This window comes from Aplidium turbinatum, chromosome 17, assembly GCF_918807975.1.
Source record: "Aplidium turbinatum chromosome 17, kaAplTurb1.1, whole genome shotgun sequence".
NCBI lineage: Eukaryota > Metazoa > Chordata > Ascidiacea > Aplousobranchia > Polyclinidae > Aplidium > Aplidium turbinatum.
In genome coordinates this window covers 15,122,428-15,142,763 of record NC_137488.1, presented here as the reverse complement: position 1 = coordinate 15,142,763, position 20,336 = coordinate 15,122,428, and the positions used below count along the sequence as shown (strand labels likewise).

The 20,336-nt window shown below is 34.9% G+C and overlaps 1 protein-coding gene across 1 annotated transcript; it reads right to left on the bottom strand.

Moving 5' to 3' along the window:
- Positions 1-1,750: 1,750 nt before the first annotated feature.
- On the bottom strand, positions 1,751-19,907 carry LOC145786237 (receptor-type tyrosine-protein phosphatase H-like). Its single transcript, XM_082597878.1, has 19 exons — positions 19,874-19,907; positions 19,540-19,812; positions 17,663-17,871; positions 16,434-16,659; positions 15,739-16,035; positions 14,481-14,587; positions 13,968-14,139; positions 13,577-13,701; positions 13,271-13,427; positions 12,905-13,007; positions 11,018-11,080; positions 10,681-10,762; positions 9,864-9,954; positions 9,267-9,343; positions 8,791-8,920; positions 8,526-8,653; positions 8,134-8,291; positions 3,111-3,246; positions 1,751-3,038 (listed from the first exon to the last, which is right to left on the bottom strand). Exons 1-19 carry the CDS (start codon positions 19,905-19,907, stop codon positions 2,889-2,891), a joined length of 2,718 nt encoding a protein of 905 aa, XP_082454004.1. The 3' UTR covers positions 1,751-2,888.
- Positions 19,908-20,336: the final 429 nt, after the last annotated feature.

Sequence of the window (20,336 nt, the reverse complement as noted above, 5' to 3'; positions counted from 1 at the left end):
AAGCCTATATAGTTCAGTGCTCTCGCCAGAGCGAAATGAAGTAGAGAGGAGGGGGGCACCTGCCCAAAGTGAGAGAACACCAAAATGTTAACCTAATGAAGTCATAAAAAAGCCGGCCTCATAATAAACGCCATAAACTTTCGTGGGGCAACAACATTATGAATGTTGTATGGTAATTTTGCAAATCAGAGTTAACAAATAACTAATCAACATAATAAGAAATCGGTTTATAAGGAGAGGCCACAGAGACAAAAACGTAACAAATAATAGCCTAGTGAATTTGAATGAAAAATCATTTAAAATTCAGCCAGAAAACTGGGAAAGCGCTGCAAACTAACTCAGTGGAATCCGAGAATCGGAAGCTCAGGTAGTTTATCAGAAAATTTTTGGCATTAAATGGCTAATTTTAACATTGAAAAATCCGATATTGTTCCGATATAAATTTCGTTTAATTTTGCGTTTTTTGAAATTTTTTCAATTATTGCTGATTTTGCTGTAAACAGCCCTTTAAGCAGAAAGCAAAATACAAAGTTTGGAATTTTTTATGGTATTTTCATTTCATTTAATTATTTTGCCTACTGGACGTAAGCGGCAGTGTAACTCAATTGATAAAAGCATCCAACTGGTATCTGAAGTTATAATTATAAGCACGGCGGCTACCTCAGTGGTTTGATTCTGGATCAAGAGGTTGAAGATTCGATACCCACTGCCGCTGTTGCGATTCTTATCATGCATAACTTACAAAATTTTTTGTCCCTTTACAGTATATTATGTTCGATTTTTTGTCATGTTGATGAAAACAGTTCGTACTGCATGGGATGGGGCAGCGCTAATCAAGAAAAAAAAAATTATCGTTATCGGACATTATCGGCGATAATTTTATCGTTATCGCTTAACTTTTTTTTGTTTTATCGTTTATCGCTTTAGGCATTTTTCGTTTATCGATATCGCTTAACTGAAAAATGAGTTATCGCGCCCAACACAGAGTTTCAGGCCCCTTAAATCATCCCAGGCTCGGGTCCAAAAGTACCTTCTGGACCTCACCTGTAAACGCTACTCTAAGTAGGCCTTGGCACTTTAAGGCACGTGAAGGTTATTTTGTTTTATAAACAACAAAGAAAATTACTATAGTTGTACATCAAGAGAATTAGCTTTGTTTATTCAACCATCCAAGTAAGTTATATTAACGAAGCATTTGCTGCCGTATTTTTCAGACCAGTTAAGCTGCACAATTTCTTGCTGCAAAGTCTACTGCGTCAGGCCATCATGGGTCTAATTAAAAATGCAACATTATTCCTGCTTCTTGTTCTCATCAACGAGTGCACTAAATCCCCTTTTCAGCTAAGTTGGTAGTGGAACTGTGCACAATAACTTTGAGTGCTTAGATTGCCATTTTTTAAGTCCATCAAGAGCTCCGACCACAATTCAGCATGTTTTCCATGAAGCACCATTCGCCTCATAAACGTATTGCAAAACAGCCTTTCGTTCTTTTGTAGTGTACACGTGAACAAATAGTATACTTCTAAATTATTAACCCAAACCAACACTAGTCGAAAAGATTGCGACTTCTGAAACTTTTCCTGTGAGAGCGAATCAAAACTAGCCCAAATTCGCAAGAAAACTGCGCAACTGACAACCGTGAAACAAAGTCAACCCCATTAAAACATTGAATTGGCATGACGGAATCAAAGACACAAGGCTATTGCTACAGTAATTACAAATGGTTTATTTGAATTATTGCACACAAAATATAAGTAAAAATGATTAGCATTTTCATCTGTATTACAATTTTTTTCATCCTTGCAAGTGCGTACAATCCCACTGATTCAAAAGCATTGCGTTGAACAATTGTAACGTAGCGTCATAACGTCACGTAATTACGTACAGTATACGTAACCCTACGAATATTGTGACGTAGCGTCATAACGTCACGTAATTACGTACAGTATACGTACCCTTACGAAAATTGTAATGCAGCATCATTACAAAACGTAGGCTATTAAAGTTTATCATCAATATTTAGTTTGCTTTTCAGTCACATGCTCAACTCGCTGTAGGTTTGTAAAACTTGTGCAGTCATTTTTCATAGCCTACACCACGGTAACAGTAATCTTCTGCGATTGCGCTGTAGATCAAGGACATTAACTTTCTATGCATTTTTTTCATAAACTAACACTTTTTTTCATAAACTAATAATTCACGTAACATAATTTAATTGAAGATGTACATACAACAGTATCTGTGTGAACAACTTATAAGAAGCTGAAATATAGGGAATTTAACAATGAGTAAAAAACAATAAAAGAAGCCTAAAAAATGCAGCAACAAGGAAAATGACAGAATCCGAAAACCACGTAAAAGTCCATTCAATGTCAATAAAAACGACGTAATTAGAAATGAAATTATCAAAGAAAGGGCAAGCATGATATAGTCAGCAACCAGTGAGACTTTCAGGTAGGAAATGTGGTGATGATTAGGTAGGGTTTGTGGCCATTGAATTGGCTCAAATGCAACAGTAGAGCCAAAACCGGGGATGGCATTATGAAGTTGAAAAGATTGATAACACTTGAAATTTGAAAAACGGCATTCGAAATGGCATGAAAGAAACAATAGAGGTCATCCGATAACTGTGGCATGGGTGGTTGATGATGAACGTAAATTAAAAAAAAAAAACATCAATTACAAGTAAACCACACATATAGGAAACTAAAATCATACAATTTACGAGAGTATGTGATTAAAGAAATATTTACAAACGCCAATTCAATGATATGTAGTCATGAAACTTTAGCTTTTATAGCATGTTTGAGACCATTTTGCAATCACATATCGTATCATGTTGCACATCAGGACAAACTGGTTGTAGAAAATCAGCACTGTATGAAGCTTTAGACAGTATTCTCATATTGTGAAGAGAGTGGAATTGAAGTTTCGTAGGCAGATGAATTTTGATGATCACGATTTCCGTTATTGAAAACAACTTCATACGTAGGAGCCAGGAACTCTTGCACCATATTGTGAAGTAGCATGTACTGCTTCTGAACAAAATGAAGATCAAAGGTTCATTTAAGAAAGTGAATTGGTTTACACTTCAAAAACTTGGGTTTTACCTCATTTTCAACCATCCCCATCTTTTGCATTCTAATTTGATAAACAATTCCAAAAATATCCACGGTTGAGTGTTCTTGCAAATGCTGCATTATGTGATCAATTGCTATATAGCTTCCTGTTCGTCCTGCACCAGCGCTGAAAAAAATTGAATTTTGTAACACTTTTGTTGAAACAACGTGTGTTTTTTAACAGGAGTTCTTTGACTTGCACAAAATAATTATAAAATAAGTAGGCTAATAAAATCTTGGCTAGCAGGAAAATCGAGAAGATGAAAAAAACATAATTTTAAAGTATAAAAAATTATCACCTTGTAACAAAAAATTAGTTGTGCCAAGGTTTAATATTTTTTGAAAGATATTGCTGATTAACTATTTAAGGTACATAAGGTTTTAATTTTTCTTTTAACCAAGGAAATTTCCTTAACCCATAAGTGTTGTAAAACACACATATTGCCGAAATCATATATGCAACTTTGCAGCAAGGGACTTTGGCACGGGTGGAACATAAAAAAAAAATTTAAAAACTACTTCAATTGAGTGAGAAATTGCCCCAAAGTTTTGGGTCACAGTGGGTCAAAAATGACCCAAAACTTCAAATGTGGTAAAATGAAAGTGAAAAGTTGTTTTGGGAAGATGGTTTCTGAGAGTGATGTAATAAGCCAAAGAGAATTGATTTAATTCTTGATTTCAGACTTCAGCGAAACGTAATTTTACTGCCAATTAGAAGATGTGACTTTTTTGAGAAAAGTTGTGCTAAGCAATGACTGGAATTTGTTAAAAATAAAAACTTGAGAAAAAGACAGAAATTTATCACTAAGCTAGGATTGGCTTATCACATCACTGTCAGGAACCATCTTCTCAAGACAACTTTTCAATTTCATTTTACTACGCTGAAGAGATCGGAAGATCGAAACACTGGCCGCTGTCCGTAGTTATCTTTTAATAATGTATTTTTGGACATTATTTTTAAGCAAACATAAAAGAGTTAAAACGTCTTTTTAGACATTATTTTTAACCAAATAAAAAAGAGTTTAAAGTCATGTAAATTTCACTCTGTGTGGAGCTACATGTACTTGAGAGGTTAACTGTAATTTCTTTATTCACTTTCTACTGATTGTTTGGAAACTTTTTGCTATGTCTGTGGTCTATCTATATCAGTAACCATATCAGACTTACAAGCGAAATGTGCAATGAAACAAAGCTAGAAGCAAAGCTTTTATACTGATGAAATGTATTTTGGTATGGAAATTAGTGATCAAATTGACCAAGTTGAAAGCTGTGCACCTTATGTGATTTGCAGAACACATCGGTCCAATTTATATGGCTGACTAAGGAAAAACGACATTTGATACTACAGTATTTGCTATTTCAAGAGTTTGGAGAGAACCCCAAAACCATACAGAAAACCGTTGCTGTTATATGGTTGACAGTTCACGAGTTAAAGAAAAACAAAAAACCGACATGACATTGCATATTCTGCCATATTATGTTCTATTGCACCTGCTTCGCATAGCAGTCAGCAGCTGAGTTGCGGATTCTCAAACCCTCGAGCAAAAAAGCTGCATAAGACACGGTAGTGTCTCAAGATATAGAAAAAGTCTCTCATGACAAATTAACATATCTAATACAGACATAATTTCAGAATTTTGGTAATAGGCACAACGAAGCAATAATTATTATCAACTTTTGGAAACACTGTGATGAAAGAATATGAAAAATGGTGTGTTTCATGTCCATAAAAATGCATTTCCTGCACTATCATCTTGATTGTGTTGATCTTTGTATGGGTGATTGGTGGAAGCGGAAAAAATGGTGAAAGGTTTCATCTTATATAGAAAGGAAATATCTAGGGCGGTGGATTTGCAACATGAAAGAGGGGGTGTATGATCCGCAATACGAAAAGACTTCTCAGTGTATAGACGTAAGTCCCACAAATGTGACCACTTTTGAAGTGTTTTCATCTTTGCATGATGCATATATGAATTGAATACATGAATTCAATAAGGGCCCAATTACCAGAAATGTGATTTTGAGATAAACGCGTTTTATTTTTTACTGCCATTTATCTTAGTGCTGTAACTTCAATATTGGTTATATGTTTAGATATACTGGTAAGTAGTAATAAGCATGAAAATTTCATCAGGGGGAGGTTCTGCTGCGAAACTGTGGGGAAGTTAATCCACCAAAATTGGGCCCTTTTACAAATCAACAAGATTGTATGTGCTACCAACTCTTTTTTGACTATTTTATTAATAAGAAAATGGGCACAGAATATAATAAGATTGATTCAACTACAAAGAGAAAGGCAAAACTATCATGCAGCAATGTTTACAACATTTCAAAGTCATGGTCACTCTTCATAATCGGAGTTTTCTTCGGGTTCACCGTAGGGCATGTGCGCATTCAAGGTCTTCATGTATTCTCTTCCCTCTTCTCCCAGATATCGTGCCAGTGACTGCACATCTTTCACTTTCTTAGGAATAACTGAACATGGACCACTGTGTAGGGGTTCAGTGGGGTATTCCGCCCGGGTGAATGCTGGCTTTAAAAGGCGAAACTTTTGTTCGATCGTTCCATTCATATCTGTAGAGGTTACGATTTGTAGCTTGTTAACAGCATCATAGTTAAAAACTTTGAACTGTGTTATTTTCCAGTCCTTCACGTTGGTTTTGTAGCATTTACCAAGCGCAGCTTTGAAATCTTCATTTGATTTCCTTTCATGACTGTTAGCTGGAAACGCTTGCGTATCATTTCGTTCCATCCGGAGTACAACTCCACATGGTCTCGTCTTCTCTGCATCCTCTCGATAATGCCAAATTGTCGGTCACATGGTTGGCCTAACTGTGACCGTGCATGGGCAGACGGTGTGTTACAGAGTCAAATCTGCCATTCAATACTAAAGTATGTAGGTATTGCACCATGGTATTGTTGTGGTTTTGGCCACGACACCCATCGGTAAATACATGCAATTTGCGTGCATTTGCATCAAGGTGATTAGTGATGTAGTCGTGAAGGCAGTTCAAGACCTCATTTGCACCCTTTCTAGCCTCTGTTCCAGGCCAGGTATATATTCGACTTTTACCAGTTTTTGCCAAATGTATACCAAAAACAAATAACGACAGCTGCCGGCTATAAAGCACATCTCCTGTTGCAATGTGTGGATATGGCATATTTTGCTTAAAATCAAAACACAGACACTCTGTGTCCTCTTGGTCTTTCGCCAGTGCAGTTTTTTTTTTCAGTGCCGTAAAGAATACTTTGGCTTTTCGCTTGTGTATATCAAGTTTGACTTTCAGTGCTCTCTTAGCGGCAGAGTTTGATTCAAGCTTTATGTTTGCTTCATGCTCAGCACACACTGTGCATACATCTGTCTTTGGTCTCCCAAAGCCATAGTTGAAATTTAGTTTGTAGTACTCATAATAGTACTGATACTTCACTTCACAGTCTAGCTTTTGTGGGTCTTTACCATCTTTGTACTCAGCATAATGTTGTGGATAATGTTTCTCGAGAAACAAAGTATACATCGTAAGGACGTTGAGGTCAGACCCAAGATAGTGCCTTTTGTTCCCGTGACCACCATAGTGAGACACCCGGTAGGGGAAGCTGCAAATATGAGTATCAATTTTCAGCTTGATATCATCACTTTTAGTAATCTGTTTGCCATTCTTCTTTCTTTTGTCCTTTGGTGTGGTTCCTTGGTACCCAACATTTTGTGGCATCAGTTAGCCCAATAATGCATCTTCTTTTGCATCTAATAAAAGAATAACAAACACTTTAGCCTATCAGTGCCAACAAATAGTACTGTAGTGACAGTTAAAGATACCGGTATTTAATAGCTGCATAAAGGGCTATACCATGATACATAAGCACAACTAGAAACAAAAAATATTGCTGAAACTGATTACCAGTACTGAAAGGAAAGACCAAATTAAACACATAGGCCTACGTAAGTTACTGTAATGTTAAGTAAGCTATAGGCTAGGCCTAGTCTAAAACTAAAAACTCAACCATAAAAAATAAGTTGTTCTTTGCTACAGAAATTAAGTTATTATACCTGCAGTTGTTTCCAGTTTTTCTAGCATCGATCTTCTTTCCTTTGCGATTGGTGTAACTTTTCCCTTCAGCCCTAATTGTTTTAGCAGCATTCCGACCCCATTCTTTTTCATTCCTTCTTTTTCTTCCTCTTACTTCACTAGCTTCTCCACAACTTGCATCAGTAACTGTTGGTTCAGACATCTTTATAGGAATTAACCTTTTTATTCAGAGATAAACTGAAGGCTACCGTAGGCTACTGTATAACGACAAGGCTGATGCTGTGGGCTACTCAACCGGTAGCCTACCACAGACCAGTAGACTGTATGACAAACTAAACTAGTGCTGTCTATTCTAATATTACTAATTTTTATTCAAAGGAAAGTAATCTAAAAATGCAAAAATAATGTTTAATACATAAATAGTAAGCTGTTGCTATATTTAGCTACAGTTGTAAAAGTCCCACGAGCAAAGTCCGGCAGACTACACAAAGCCAACATTGTTTTCGCTTTAGCTGACTGAATGCAACAAGGGCTCAATTCCACCAGTTGGGCCCTTGTTGCATTCAGTAGATACATTGACCGAGCATTTTTCACGTTTTGGTTATAGTAAATCGGCTGTTTTTGCACGCATCATGTAGAGGACACCAAGAAGAGGAGAAAAACACAAAAAAGTGAAAATTGGCAAAATGTGGTATTGGGCCCTTTTTGAATTCACGTATTCAATTATATTTGCATATTATTTCTTTGTGTTTGCATGCTTACACGTTTATTAGAAAACTATGTTAGTTAATACAGAAAATCTCTGAGTAAAACTAACAATCAGAAACAGTGACATTTTATCAAGAGTAAGAAAACTTAAGATTTTTTTTGCTATTTTGGTGATTAGTTTGAAGTAACAGAACACAATACATAAAATTTTTTGTGCAACTAAAAATTTTGAGAAATTTTGTTACATGGTGAATTGCATTCATTGACAAACAATGTTTAACCTTGAATGAACAATCAAAGGTCCACCATTGTCCACATTGCTGTCAACACAACGACCTACGAAGCGAGCAAATGTCACCAAATCTTCTGTACTTTCTGGCAAACCATGATCTGGCCAATGGAAGAAGTTGAATTGCTGAATACAACGATGGACTGATCCCTGTAAATCATTTTATATATGTTTAAAAGAATCGCAGATGCAGGATATGTTTCACAATTGTAGGCTATATCTCGATTTTGTAATAATAAAGTATTAAGCCACTAACCGTTACACTGTAATGTAAAAAGTAAACAACTTTTTACTGCTTAGAGATAGACTACATTGAATTAGACAAAATATAACTTTATTAAGCAATATGATATTTCAAGGCCATTGAAAATTCTTTAACTTTACTTTAACGATGTTAAATTCTCGGACACTCCATGTTTCGTGCAGTGACTGAGAAACCCAAGTGATGGTGAGATCACGTGACGTAAACGATTCTCCCTCACATGGCCAGTAAATGTCGCTTTTATGGTTTTCTATAAAATAGCATGGGATTATTTTAATGATGACACAATATGCAGTTACATAGATTTACTTTTACATCAGTTAATTGTTTAGGTACTTGTGTTTTTTTCTGTTCTGTTGAGTGTAACTTGATCTAGTTTAAACCTACCCAACTCGTCAGTTTGAGTGATCATCACAATGCTTCTGCAATTCTGCTCCCAGACAAGTCTCCAAAAGTCAGCTTTTGTTCCTGGAAGAGGTGCTTGTGTGGCGATGTAATCTCTACAACTTGATACTCCCTGTTCAAAAGCAATTAATCAATAACAAGCTGTAATAGGCTATGTGCTTAATTGTCCAACCACAAAGAAAAAGTAAACTCTAACTTGGTGCTTTTGAAAAATAATATTCATTATGTTATTCAACAGATAATTTCGACCGTGCAATGCCGTTACTTCAAACCAATGCCCACTATTTCACATTCGATTTGTTTGTTTACTTTAGTTACTTGTCTTGCTTTTACCTCAATGTGTGGTTTGTTGGTTATGAAGTGGAGTGTCTCCCATAAAGTACGTTGACATCGCTTAAAATGTGATAACTTAAACAGCACAAATCCACGCAGCAGTTAGTAACTAACATGATTCTTACCGAAAGATATGAAGCGTTGATGTAATCAGATCCAGGTTTATTATTCACCATGCTAAGCTTGACTCTGTTGCTATCATCTGAAAGTAAGGATATTATTTGTTTGCAGAAAAATGTGTTGTCTTGCGGTATCCGTGATTTCAATTAGTCAGATACAAAAACTAATATCAGGATATAGTCAGAAAAATATATTTTAGTTGTTGGTTGTATGAGGCTTATGTTTGAAGACTGAAGATTAAAATGAAGTAAACTGTTTGGGTGAGCATAAAGCAAGGAAGTCAAACTATCGGCAAACACAAAGCATGCCATATTGACTTACATCTTATTACACAATTTAGCTTATACCATTTCGAAATGAGATTCTCTCAGTTTTCCATTACCTGGCAACACAACTGACAAGATTTTGATGATACATTTCAATTGGGATAAAAAAGCGAGCACAATGCCCATGAACATTATTAAACATCTGGCACAATCAAGGATTGGTGACAGAGCAGAACGATTCTTATTGCATTTCAACAGAGTAATCTGATTGAAAATGTAGTTTTAATGCAAAATTGAAAATTGAAGAATATTTCATAAAGCTGTTTTGATACTTACATGGACGAATGCTTTTATGTCGATTTTTTTCTTTGTTTATAGCCATTAAACCAACATCTGCTGCTTGATTGCCGATAATACTGACAAGCTCCTGTAATTCACCATGATTTAACTCCATTTTGAGTTTCAAAATTTCTTTAATCTTGGAAAGTGGTACTGCTATGAATTTTGAACAAATGACCGAAAATAGTTGTGCGCTTGCAATGTTTTGATGAAATTAAATTTTACTCTCTGATGTTCTATGTAACATTTATTTTATACAACATAGCCGTGGCCACACATTGGATAGTTTAGTTCTAAGCAATCCCTTTTACTTTGCAAAAAATTTCGGTGAAATGTCTATTGATTTTTATGATACACCAGAAAGATTGAAGGTCAATGATAAAGGAAAGCGTAAAGCTGAAAAGCAAAGAAAGGCGGTGGTGACATTCTGTATTGCTGCTTTTGGCATAACTTTTAAAAACAAACTTATGTATGATGCTTTTTTATTTTGATTGTTAAAAAAAAAAACGAACCTAAAGTACAAGTTAAGTGAATTAACTTTTAGACTTTGTTTAAGATTGTCTAAGAAAAATAATGCAAACAAGTGCAAATTTTTAATTGCCTTACAATAAACTGGTCGAATTAAACAAAATAAAATAAAAATAAATTTAAACTATTTAAATAAATTATTTGGAAGATTTAAAGTTATATAAGTTGGAAAGAAACCCACATTCGAAATAACAATTTATTTTAAGAAAATTTGAGGCAATGCTGAAATCTAGTACACAATCAATGTTTATCACACCAGCATCAAGTAGGTCAAAGGTCAACTAACTTCATATTCCAATTTAAGTTTTGCACCCAAACCTTTTGACATTTCTTTCATGCACTCGCTGACGTCCGACAACTTAATAATTCTGAAAATAATTTGAAAGAGTTAATTTGAAAAAGGTAAATATTGCAAACGATTTTGTTTATTGATGTTTCATACAAAATAACTTTTCATTCATTTAAAGAAGGTCAATGAAAATGTTTTGCCCACTCTACAGTACAAATTGTGAGTATACAGTATTACAGTATGTCTTCTACATCAAAATATTGATGACATAGCACAACGTCATGCGAAATGTCATTGTGGAACTCCTTACACAAAACGAAACGAACACACTCACCGAGATGATGAGATCGAAGGCTTTGGTAAAGCAATAGCATTCGTGATCACTTCAAGTCCAGGTCTGGAACATATATCTTGTTTTAATGTTATCACAGGTAAGAAACTCAAATTTCCATGTCGCGAATACAACACCAGTAAGTAAACCAATAGTCTATAACAATCCTTTCTTTATAATAAAAGTAATTTGCGTTCTTCTGGTGACTATTTACTAGGTTACCTCCTGATGTTAAAGATGATAACTAGCTTTTGTATTTCCGACGTTTCGTCAGTCAGCACGACTGACTTTATCAAGGTGGCTAAATCAAGTTATAAGTTATAGTATCAAGTGTTTTAATTCTGATTCTTGCTGCTTACTTTATTCATTTTATCAGTACGTTTTTGTGTTGTGCCATCGTTGCTGAACAGGTTGTGTTAACCTGTTTTAGCCACCTTGATAAAGTCAGTCGTGCTGACTGACGAAACGTCGGAAATACAAAAGCTAGTTATCATCTTTAACATCAGGAGGTAACCTAGTAAATAGTCACCAGAAGAACGCAAATTACTTTTATTATAAAATGCCTGGTGAACAGTCTCTCTCTGTTTTTAATCCTTTCTTTGTTGATATATCCTTACAACCAAAAAACTAGGCTATTTCTCACACCTTCTCCTAAAATGGCTGAAAAGTAATTGTCACTTACAGTTCAGAATTGAATGAGACTGTTCAATGTTCATCAGGCATTTAATTCAATATGATATGGTCTTTTTGTACAAAACAAGCTAAACTATCACAAGGTGCTTCAGGTGAGAATCTGCATTCATTCCGACATGTCATCAATGTGGGATAGATCAAGTAGTGGCTATTTTTCTAGTATGAACCATAGGCATACGAAGCCGAGTAACGTAATCAAGTTAACATCTTCAAATTTATTGCATATAGAAACACAAAACTACCCAACAAATTAAGTATCGAACGTTTTCGACATCACACGACGTCCTCTCATCGTGTGATGTCGAAAACGTTCGATACTTAATTTGTTGCGTAGTTTTGTACTTCTATATGTAATAAACTTGAAGATATTAAACATGCTCACGTTACTCTGCTTCGTATGCCTATGGTTCAACAAGACAAACTCTCTACCGAAGCTCTATCATTTTCTAGTATGGCAGAACAAAGAACCGTGTTGCTGTAAAACATCTAGATCAAGTAACGGTGAAAACGCCAAAATTAGTTACGACATAATACAATCCTGGTTCGACTCCCGGCTTCAGCTGGTTGTTGAAAAACACCGCTCACGTCTACCCAGAGTGTAATCAATTGGATGGGCATAGTTGCTGAAGGGAATGCGCCCAAGAGAGAAAGGAACTAGGAACTTGCTATCCTACTATCGTTTGTGCCGAAAGCTCAGTTTATTTTTTATTCCCTGATGCTTGAATCAAGTATGGGACTCACCTTTATCTTACATGAGACTTGGATTAATAAACCAAGCTTCAGAAAATATTCGATTTTGTAATCGCTTTCAACTTCATGGAGCAATGCTACGAGTTATTAAGTTGGAAGTGATTACTAAAATTGAAGGTTATTTTTTATTCGACAAATTTAAAGTTTTTTTTTTTCAAATCTAAGAGTAGTCTACGTTCTTTAAAGCAAACTATTAATTAAGAATTGCTTCAAAATGTTTTCAAAATTTTCAAAGAATTTCAAAAGAAACATTTGTTTATGAAGATGGCCTCTCATTGGTTGATCTTGCCTTTTGTTATTATGTAATGTGTTGTATTTCAATGATGACGTCAAGGCGGCAATTTATTTGGAATGAATAAACGTTTCTAATGTTTCAGGAATGGAATAAGAATGAACAAATTGCAAGTTTCACACACAAAATATTTTATAGCTTACTTAACAACTCACTTTTTGGTTAATCTTTTCTTTCGAAAGAAATATGTTAAGATTGCAATGATTATAACAAATTCTGCAGCAGCAATCGTCCATCCAACTATCATGGCTATATTGGCTGTGTCAACAAATAAATGTTGTAAACAATATTTGTCAAAGTGAAAGAATTATAGAGAAATAAAATGTGAAAGAATTACTTGACAATTTTATTTAAATAAAACGTGAAAACCCAAATTCACCAAAGAGTTATAATAAACCTGTAACTCTTCAGGTGATCTTTTTCAAGACCACGAAAGACCTTGCAAAAGTTTTAATCGTTTACTATTTTAATTTTTAAGAAAAAACTCAAAAGCTATGTTTTATTCATAAACGGTATATTACGTGGACAAGTTATTGTGGTTGTTCCAACAGCTTCAGCAAACACTTCGCTTGTTTCTAAATCTCCTTCTAGATTTGTTATCGTCGAATACATTTCCACGTAGTACGCGGTGGCGGGTTCCAGATTTAAAAATTCAAAATGTCCTTCTGAAGGATGATTCTGAAAAATATCATGGAAATAAATTTCAAAAACTATCGTGAATTGAAATGAAGATTTTGATACTTCTGAATATTGTAATAATGATAAAAGCAGTTTATAAAACGTCTGTAGGCTATAGGCCAGTAAGTCAGTCAAAAGAAAAGCATTACCTTTTTTTCTTCGCCATTGTTTATTCTCAAAATAACCCAATCTGCATATCCAAGTGGTTCATCCCAGTTTACGATGATAGAGTTGCTGTCTGATGAAACTTGTATCATTTTTGGCAAAGATGGCTCTGCGGACAATACATTCCTTCATTACGTTTGTAGCATTACATTCCTCACCAACTTGAAAGCACAAAAAGGGCCTTAGACGTTCAAATTGTGCCTTATCTTTGCTTAAGGGGTTTATAGTGGGCCTAGGTTTTCTTCTTTAACTTATTTCATAAACTTTACTACCGTGAAACCTTTGAGAATAATCAACCAGTGATTATGTAAGAACGAAAACAAAATGAAATTTTTTCAGCAAATTAGATACGCCTCACATTAAATAGAAACTAACTTGAGGTTGTCGCTGTTGATTTTTCTGAACTTTTTAATACTCCAGAAATTGTTGTCAATGTGATTGTGTAGTTGTTGCCAGGCTGAACCAACAAAGGATACATTTCAACGCCGAAGTCTTGAAAAATAGATAGGTTGGGTGATGCTGCTTCGTGTGACCCGCGGTACGTTATCTGAAACAAGCAATCAAATATGTCACAAATTACACTTGAAACTGACAACACAAGGATCTGATCAATGACTCGAGCACAATTTTAGTTTATTTATTTGTTTTCAATTTGTTTCTCGTAAAACTTAGCGCTGTAAAAATTAACTGAACTGACCTTGAATATTTCGGAAGTCACTGCAAATAAGTTAGCACATGCCTAAAAGCTTTTTTAAATAATGTAAGAGTTCCAACAGCGTGTACAATGTAGCTTACATGAGCTATTAAAAATTCAAAGCTACATAACTATTTGTTCAATAAATTGCACAAAAAGCTACCCGAATATGAGTTTCCAACAAAATTAATTACTTGAATAACATCTCCTACTCCCGCTGGGGTTTTCCATGTTAAGTCGACAATTTGTGTTTTATTTTCCTGGTTCTGAATAGATCGAAGTGAAGAAACTGGATCAGGAACTAAAATTTATGAAACAATCAATTAAAAACACACAAAGCTTACATTTATAGAGCATATGATCAGCTGTAAAAAAGCAACATGGTGCCAGTTTTGAAAATTAAGAAAATTTTCAGATATCTTTGAGTTATTTCAAACGATCACTTTTGCTAAGAATGTTACAAAATTTTCAATAATTTCCTACAAACTTTGCATTCATTCTTCACTTTATTTGTGACAGTCTAAATCAACACTCTTTAACTTTTTGTCATCGCAGAACCCCTGATGTACTTTAGCGTTTTTCACGGAACCTCTTCCCCTAACAAAACTTTAGATTTAAACAATTATGTTGTTTTTAATAGCATATCAATGAACAAGTAACGCAACAAGTATCAGCATTTCTTTTTCGCTTATTGACTACACTCAACCTCTTGTGTAATTGTCCTATTTAGAGTGTAAATACGACACGGTAGTTTAAAGATTCTGAATGGCTCATCAATGTACTGGAGCAAGAAATCAAATTTCTCAAAAAACGAGAAATCTTTGCGGAACCCTTTAAACCCACGGAACTCCACTAAATGTTGAAGAGCACTGATCTAAATCGATCTATTAGATTAGATAAGTGCAAATTGGTTGTTTGTTAATTTAGATATAACTTTCTTCACATTAGAAATGAAACATGTCGTTTTTATAGTTTCAATATTTTTCGTGGTATAATTCGATTCAATTTATAAACCTGACTTTTTGAAATAAATTAAACTTATATGGTCATTTCTTGTGCTAAATCCACGTATTTAAAATTGATCGAGTTTAAGTTTTTTTTCCTGAGGAAAGATCATACTCATGCGAAGATATCTAGTTATACCATATAAATTTTTACCGGATTTACACCTGTCATCTATCAACCAAAAGATTTCTGATAAGTTTTACAATTGTATTGCAATTTTTTAAAACAACATAGCCTACTTTTCTAGCAACGTATCTTATCTTAAAATACAAAAAAGATACAAATTTACTTGTGAAGGTTTTTTGAGCACGTGAGCACATTATTTGATGACAAGATTTATAATGATTGAAAAGACAACTTGGAAAATATAAGCACTATTTTACACAATAGCTCAAATAACACGTCGTGTGAAAGTTCTTATCAAATATATGTCAACTTGGTACAAACCAGTGTTTCTATCTTCTTGCAGTGGGGTACCCATCCCCTCTATGTTAGAAGCCACAACTCGTAAATCATATTTTTGTCCAGGAATCAAATCTTCGATTGTGTAGTTGTAAATAGAAGTCCCAACTATATGATCAATTACTCCAGCGGTGATATAATCACTTGTTGTTTCAACAACTTTGTATTCCACAGAATAATTTGATATTAGATCTCCACCTTCTGGTTGTTTCCATTCCAGTGTGATTGTGGTGTTTGTTGCTTCAGGTTGCACATTGGTTGGCAGTGTTGGTGTTCCAGGGCCTGAACAAAAATACGTAGCGTAGCCTACCAATATGCTGCATGCTATGCATTTTATGCAACAATGTTGCTTTATGAATTTATCACTTTCTGAAACTACTGTAAAAAGTGTAACCGCATTTAATTTATTTCAAACTGGTTAATAATTGAAATACTTTGTTTATTGTATATCTATTCTACACCTAAAGTTATTGTTTTCTTACTATAAATAAAAGGTTTAAAGGATGGTAAGGTGTGAAGTCTGCGCAATTGTATTAAATATGCCTTTTGTCTTTTTAACACAGCTTGTTTATTTGTGAGCACGAAAATATCTGTAAGATTTGGGTTTAATGATCATGTTAAGATCCTACACTAATCGAGTAGCAAGACTAAAGTCTCAACTAACAACTAATTTATCTTACGTGTAACTACATAAACAGGATTAGAAAGAGCACCAGACTTCGAGGATGTTGCTACTGGGGCTACCGCTATAGACTTATTTGCATTGTAAGCTAAGTTAGATACAGTCGCTGTAGTTCCGTTTATAGTTGAGGTACAGCCACTTGGAATACAAGCAACTGTATAGCTTTTGAGCTCCTCCTCCAATATCTGGTGCCATCCAATATCGGGAGTTGGATTTTGTTGGCACTGCAGAAAAAAAGATTTTCTTTTGCAACAGTGTGGTTCTCCAACGCTTTTGATCGTTTCCAAAATCTATATTTGAAAGCGATTCATGGCACATCACCAGTTATAAAGCTGTGACTAGACAACGAAGCGAATTTTAAACCTTGAAAACATACGAATATAGCATATGGTTGCTGACAACCGATTTTTCAGAATATGCTTGGTGCTTGGCTTTGTGAATATAGCATAAGAAATATCTTCTTAGTTTTAGACCTGATTGTGTTAAATCGCACAAAGTGTTACACAATACTTTAGTTTGTTGAAAACGAACGACCTTTTGGGAAAGGATCTTCAAGAAAATGTGCTTGAGGTTGTTTCGGACTTAATGCAATAATCTTCTTAATATTTGAGTTTGCGATAATGGCGGGAAGGTTATAATTTTTGCTTACACCTCAACTATTCTTATATTAGTATTGGACTTTTTTCTTCGCTGGTATTATTGTTGAAACTGTTATTGTCAACAAGTAGGGGTGTAGATTCCATCTTCTAATGCTAACGCCTGGCTTATCCTTTTCATTATCCAGACCCACTAAAGTTTCACGGGCATTACCATAAATTTTTTGAACAAAAAGTATGGAAATAATTTATGTCCTGTAATCGAGGTTTGCGTGGTAGGCTACTGTAAACTATATATAATTCAGGGAGTCTAAACTTATTCCCAGGCAGGCCAAACTTGATTTAGCAGAAGTGCCCGCGGACCAATTACCTTTTCTTTTCATTAATATGGCAAAAAACAAAGCAGTTATTTTTCTCATATAAAGCTACCTTACACTCTAACTTTCTCACTTTTACCTCATATTTATACACATCTCCGGTTACATAGTGTTGTATTTACTTGGCAAATGCTAAAATGTAGCCTAACATAGAAAATTTTAGCTACAATGTAAAAGCGGTTTATCTTACGTGTAGTTACAGTAAGGGGACTGGAAGCCATGCCCAGTGCTCCTGATGTGGCTACAGCGCTTACTGTCATGGAATATCCTGTATTTGAAACTAAATCAGAAATAGTGGCAGTAGTTCCGGTTATGGTTGAAGTACAACCACTTGGAATGCAAACCACTTTGTAGTCTTCAATGCCTTCAGCTTTTCCTCCAAGGTCTGGTGCCGTCCAACTGATGCTTGCAGTTGAACTTGAACTTGCTCCAGATTGTTGAATGTTTGTTGGTTGAGAAATCACTGCATAGAAAAACGTGCGATCGTAAACATTTTCCGAAATACAACAACATGCAAAACGAATATGTTTTGAATACAACCCACAAGTTGTCAACCATGACTTACTCTAATTAGACCCACTTGCTTTGATTCTGAAAATATTGTTACTTGGTCTACAAAGAACTGGTTAAAGGGCAGTGCATTACAGCATTACACAACACATACACAACAGGCAAGAAATGATCAAAATAACCAAGCAGAAAGATAACGTTTTTCAAATGTTTTTTTTTGTTGTTGTTTTTCATCAAAGGTCATTGCAGTAAAGATAAAAAAGTGAAAACCAAGGAATTAAAATTGTAACTTTGGGGCCTGTGGGAGTGTAAGTACCCATTTAAACACTTTTTTCACTTTTTTTTTAGTTTGTTGCTTTTAGTAGATCTTTAGGGTCGAATAAATTCTTTTTCCTAAAGATGTGAGGTTTTAAAATTTGTAAGCGATTATTAAACCAGGCTGTTAGCCACCGAATTAGGCTTCCTAAACTTCATATTTTTAAAGTTAAATGCAAGAACAGCTTGCCTATCTTGCACCAGCAATAAGGAATGATTTCTGGAGAGACCTGAAGAGTAGGGAAAACTCTCTAAAGGCAAGATGAAAAGGTTATATGGGCTTGCACAGTATACTTTCAATTTTTTGCAGTTCGGTCTTTCGGCTCATTTTTTAATTTCTCTGTAAGTTTGAAAATTAAGCAAGGTTGGCAGTAAACACGGTCCATGCTTGGTGAATATAACATAACAAATATCTTCTTAGTTTTAGACTTGATTGTGTTAAATCGCACAAGGTGTTACACAATACTTTAATTTGTTGAAAACGAACGACCTTTTGGAAAGGATCTTCAAGAAAATGTCCTTGAGGTTGTTTGGGACCTGATACAATAATAACCTTCTTAATATTTGAGTTTGCGATAATGGGGGGAAGGTTATAATTTTTGGTTGCATTTCATCTATCACTTCTAGGCTATTAGTATCGGAAGTTTCCTTACTGGTATTACTGTGGAAACTGTTATCGTATTCCATCTTCTAAATGCTAACGTCTGGCTTATTATTTTTATTGTCAAGACCCACTAAAGTTTTACGGGAATCATTACAAATTTTTGAACAAAAAGTATGGAAATAATTTTTGTCTTGTAATGGAGATTTTGCATGGTGGGCTATAATTCAGAGGTGTCTAAACTTTTTCTCAAGCAGGCCAAATTTGATACTGCGGAAGTGTCCGCGGGGCGCGGGCCAACAACCCCTGACAATGTTGTTTTGAGTAAAGATGCATACATAGCAATATTGTACTATTTAGTGTCATTTTCATACAACAAACAATATGCATCGTCATGTGTCATAAAGTTTATGACATAAACCTTTCAGAATGACTCAGAAACGATTTCATTTGCACAAACCATCACTTTCATTGCTCTTTGGTGGTAGAGAAACTACCGATACAGAGGGAGTTTAAAACGTTAATATGGCAAAAAACAAAGCAGTTATTTTTCTCATATAAAGCTACCTTAAACTCTAACTTTCTCCCTTTTACCTCATATTTATACACATTTCCGGTTACATAGTGTTGTATTTACTTGGCAAATGCTAAAATGTAGTCTAACATAGAAAATTTTAGCTACAATGTAAAAGCAGTTTATCTTACGTGTAGTTACAGTAAGGGGACTGGAAGCCATGCCCAATGCTCCTGATGTGGCTACAGCGCTTACTGTCATGGAATATCTTGTATTTGAAACTAAATCAGAAATAGTGGCAATAGTTCCGGTTATGATTGAGTTGCAATCATTTGGATTGCAAGTAACTTCATAGCTTTGGATGCCTTGAGCTTTTCCTCCAAGGTCTGGTGCCGTCCAACTGATGCTTGCAGTTGAACTTGAACTTGCTCCAGATGATTGAATGTTTGTTGGTTGAGAAATCACTGCATAGAAAAACGTGCGGTCATAAATATTTTCCGAAATACAGCGACATGCAAAACAAACATGTTTTGAATACAACCCACAAGTTGTCAACCATGACTTACTGCAATTAGACACACTTGCTTTGATTCAGAAAATATTGTTACTTGGTTTACAAAGAACTGGTTAAAGGATAGTGCATTACAGCATTACACAACACAGCAGACAAGAAATGTTCCAAATAATCAAGCGGAAAGATAACGTTTTTCAAATGTTTCTTTTTTGTTGTTTTTCATCAAAGGTCTTTGCAGTAAAGATAAAAAAGTGAAAACCAAGGAATTAAAATTGTAACTTTGGGGCCTGTGGGAGTGTAAATACCTATTTAAACACTTTTTTCACTTTTTTTAGTTTGTTGCTTTTAGTAGATCTTTAGGGTCGAATAAATTCTTTTTTCCTAAAGATGTGAGGTTTTAAAATTTTTAGGCGATTATTTAACCAGGCTCTTAGCCACCGAATTAGGCTTCCTAAACTTCATTTTTTTAAAGTT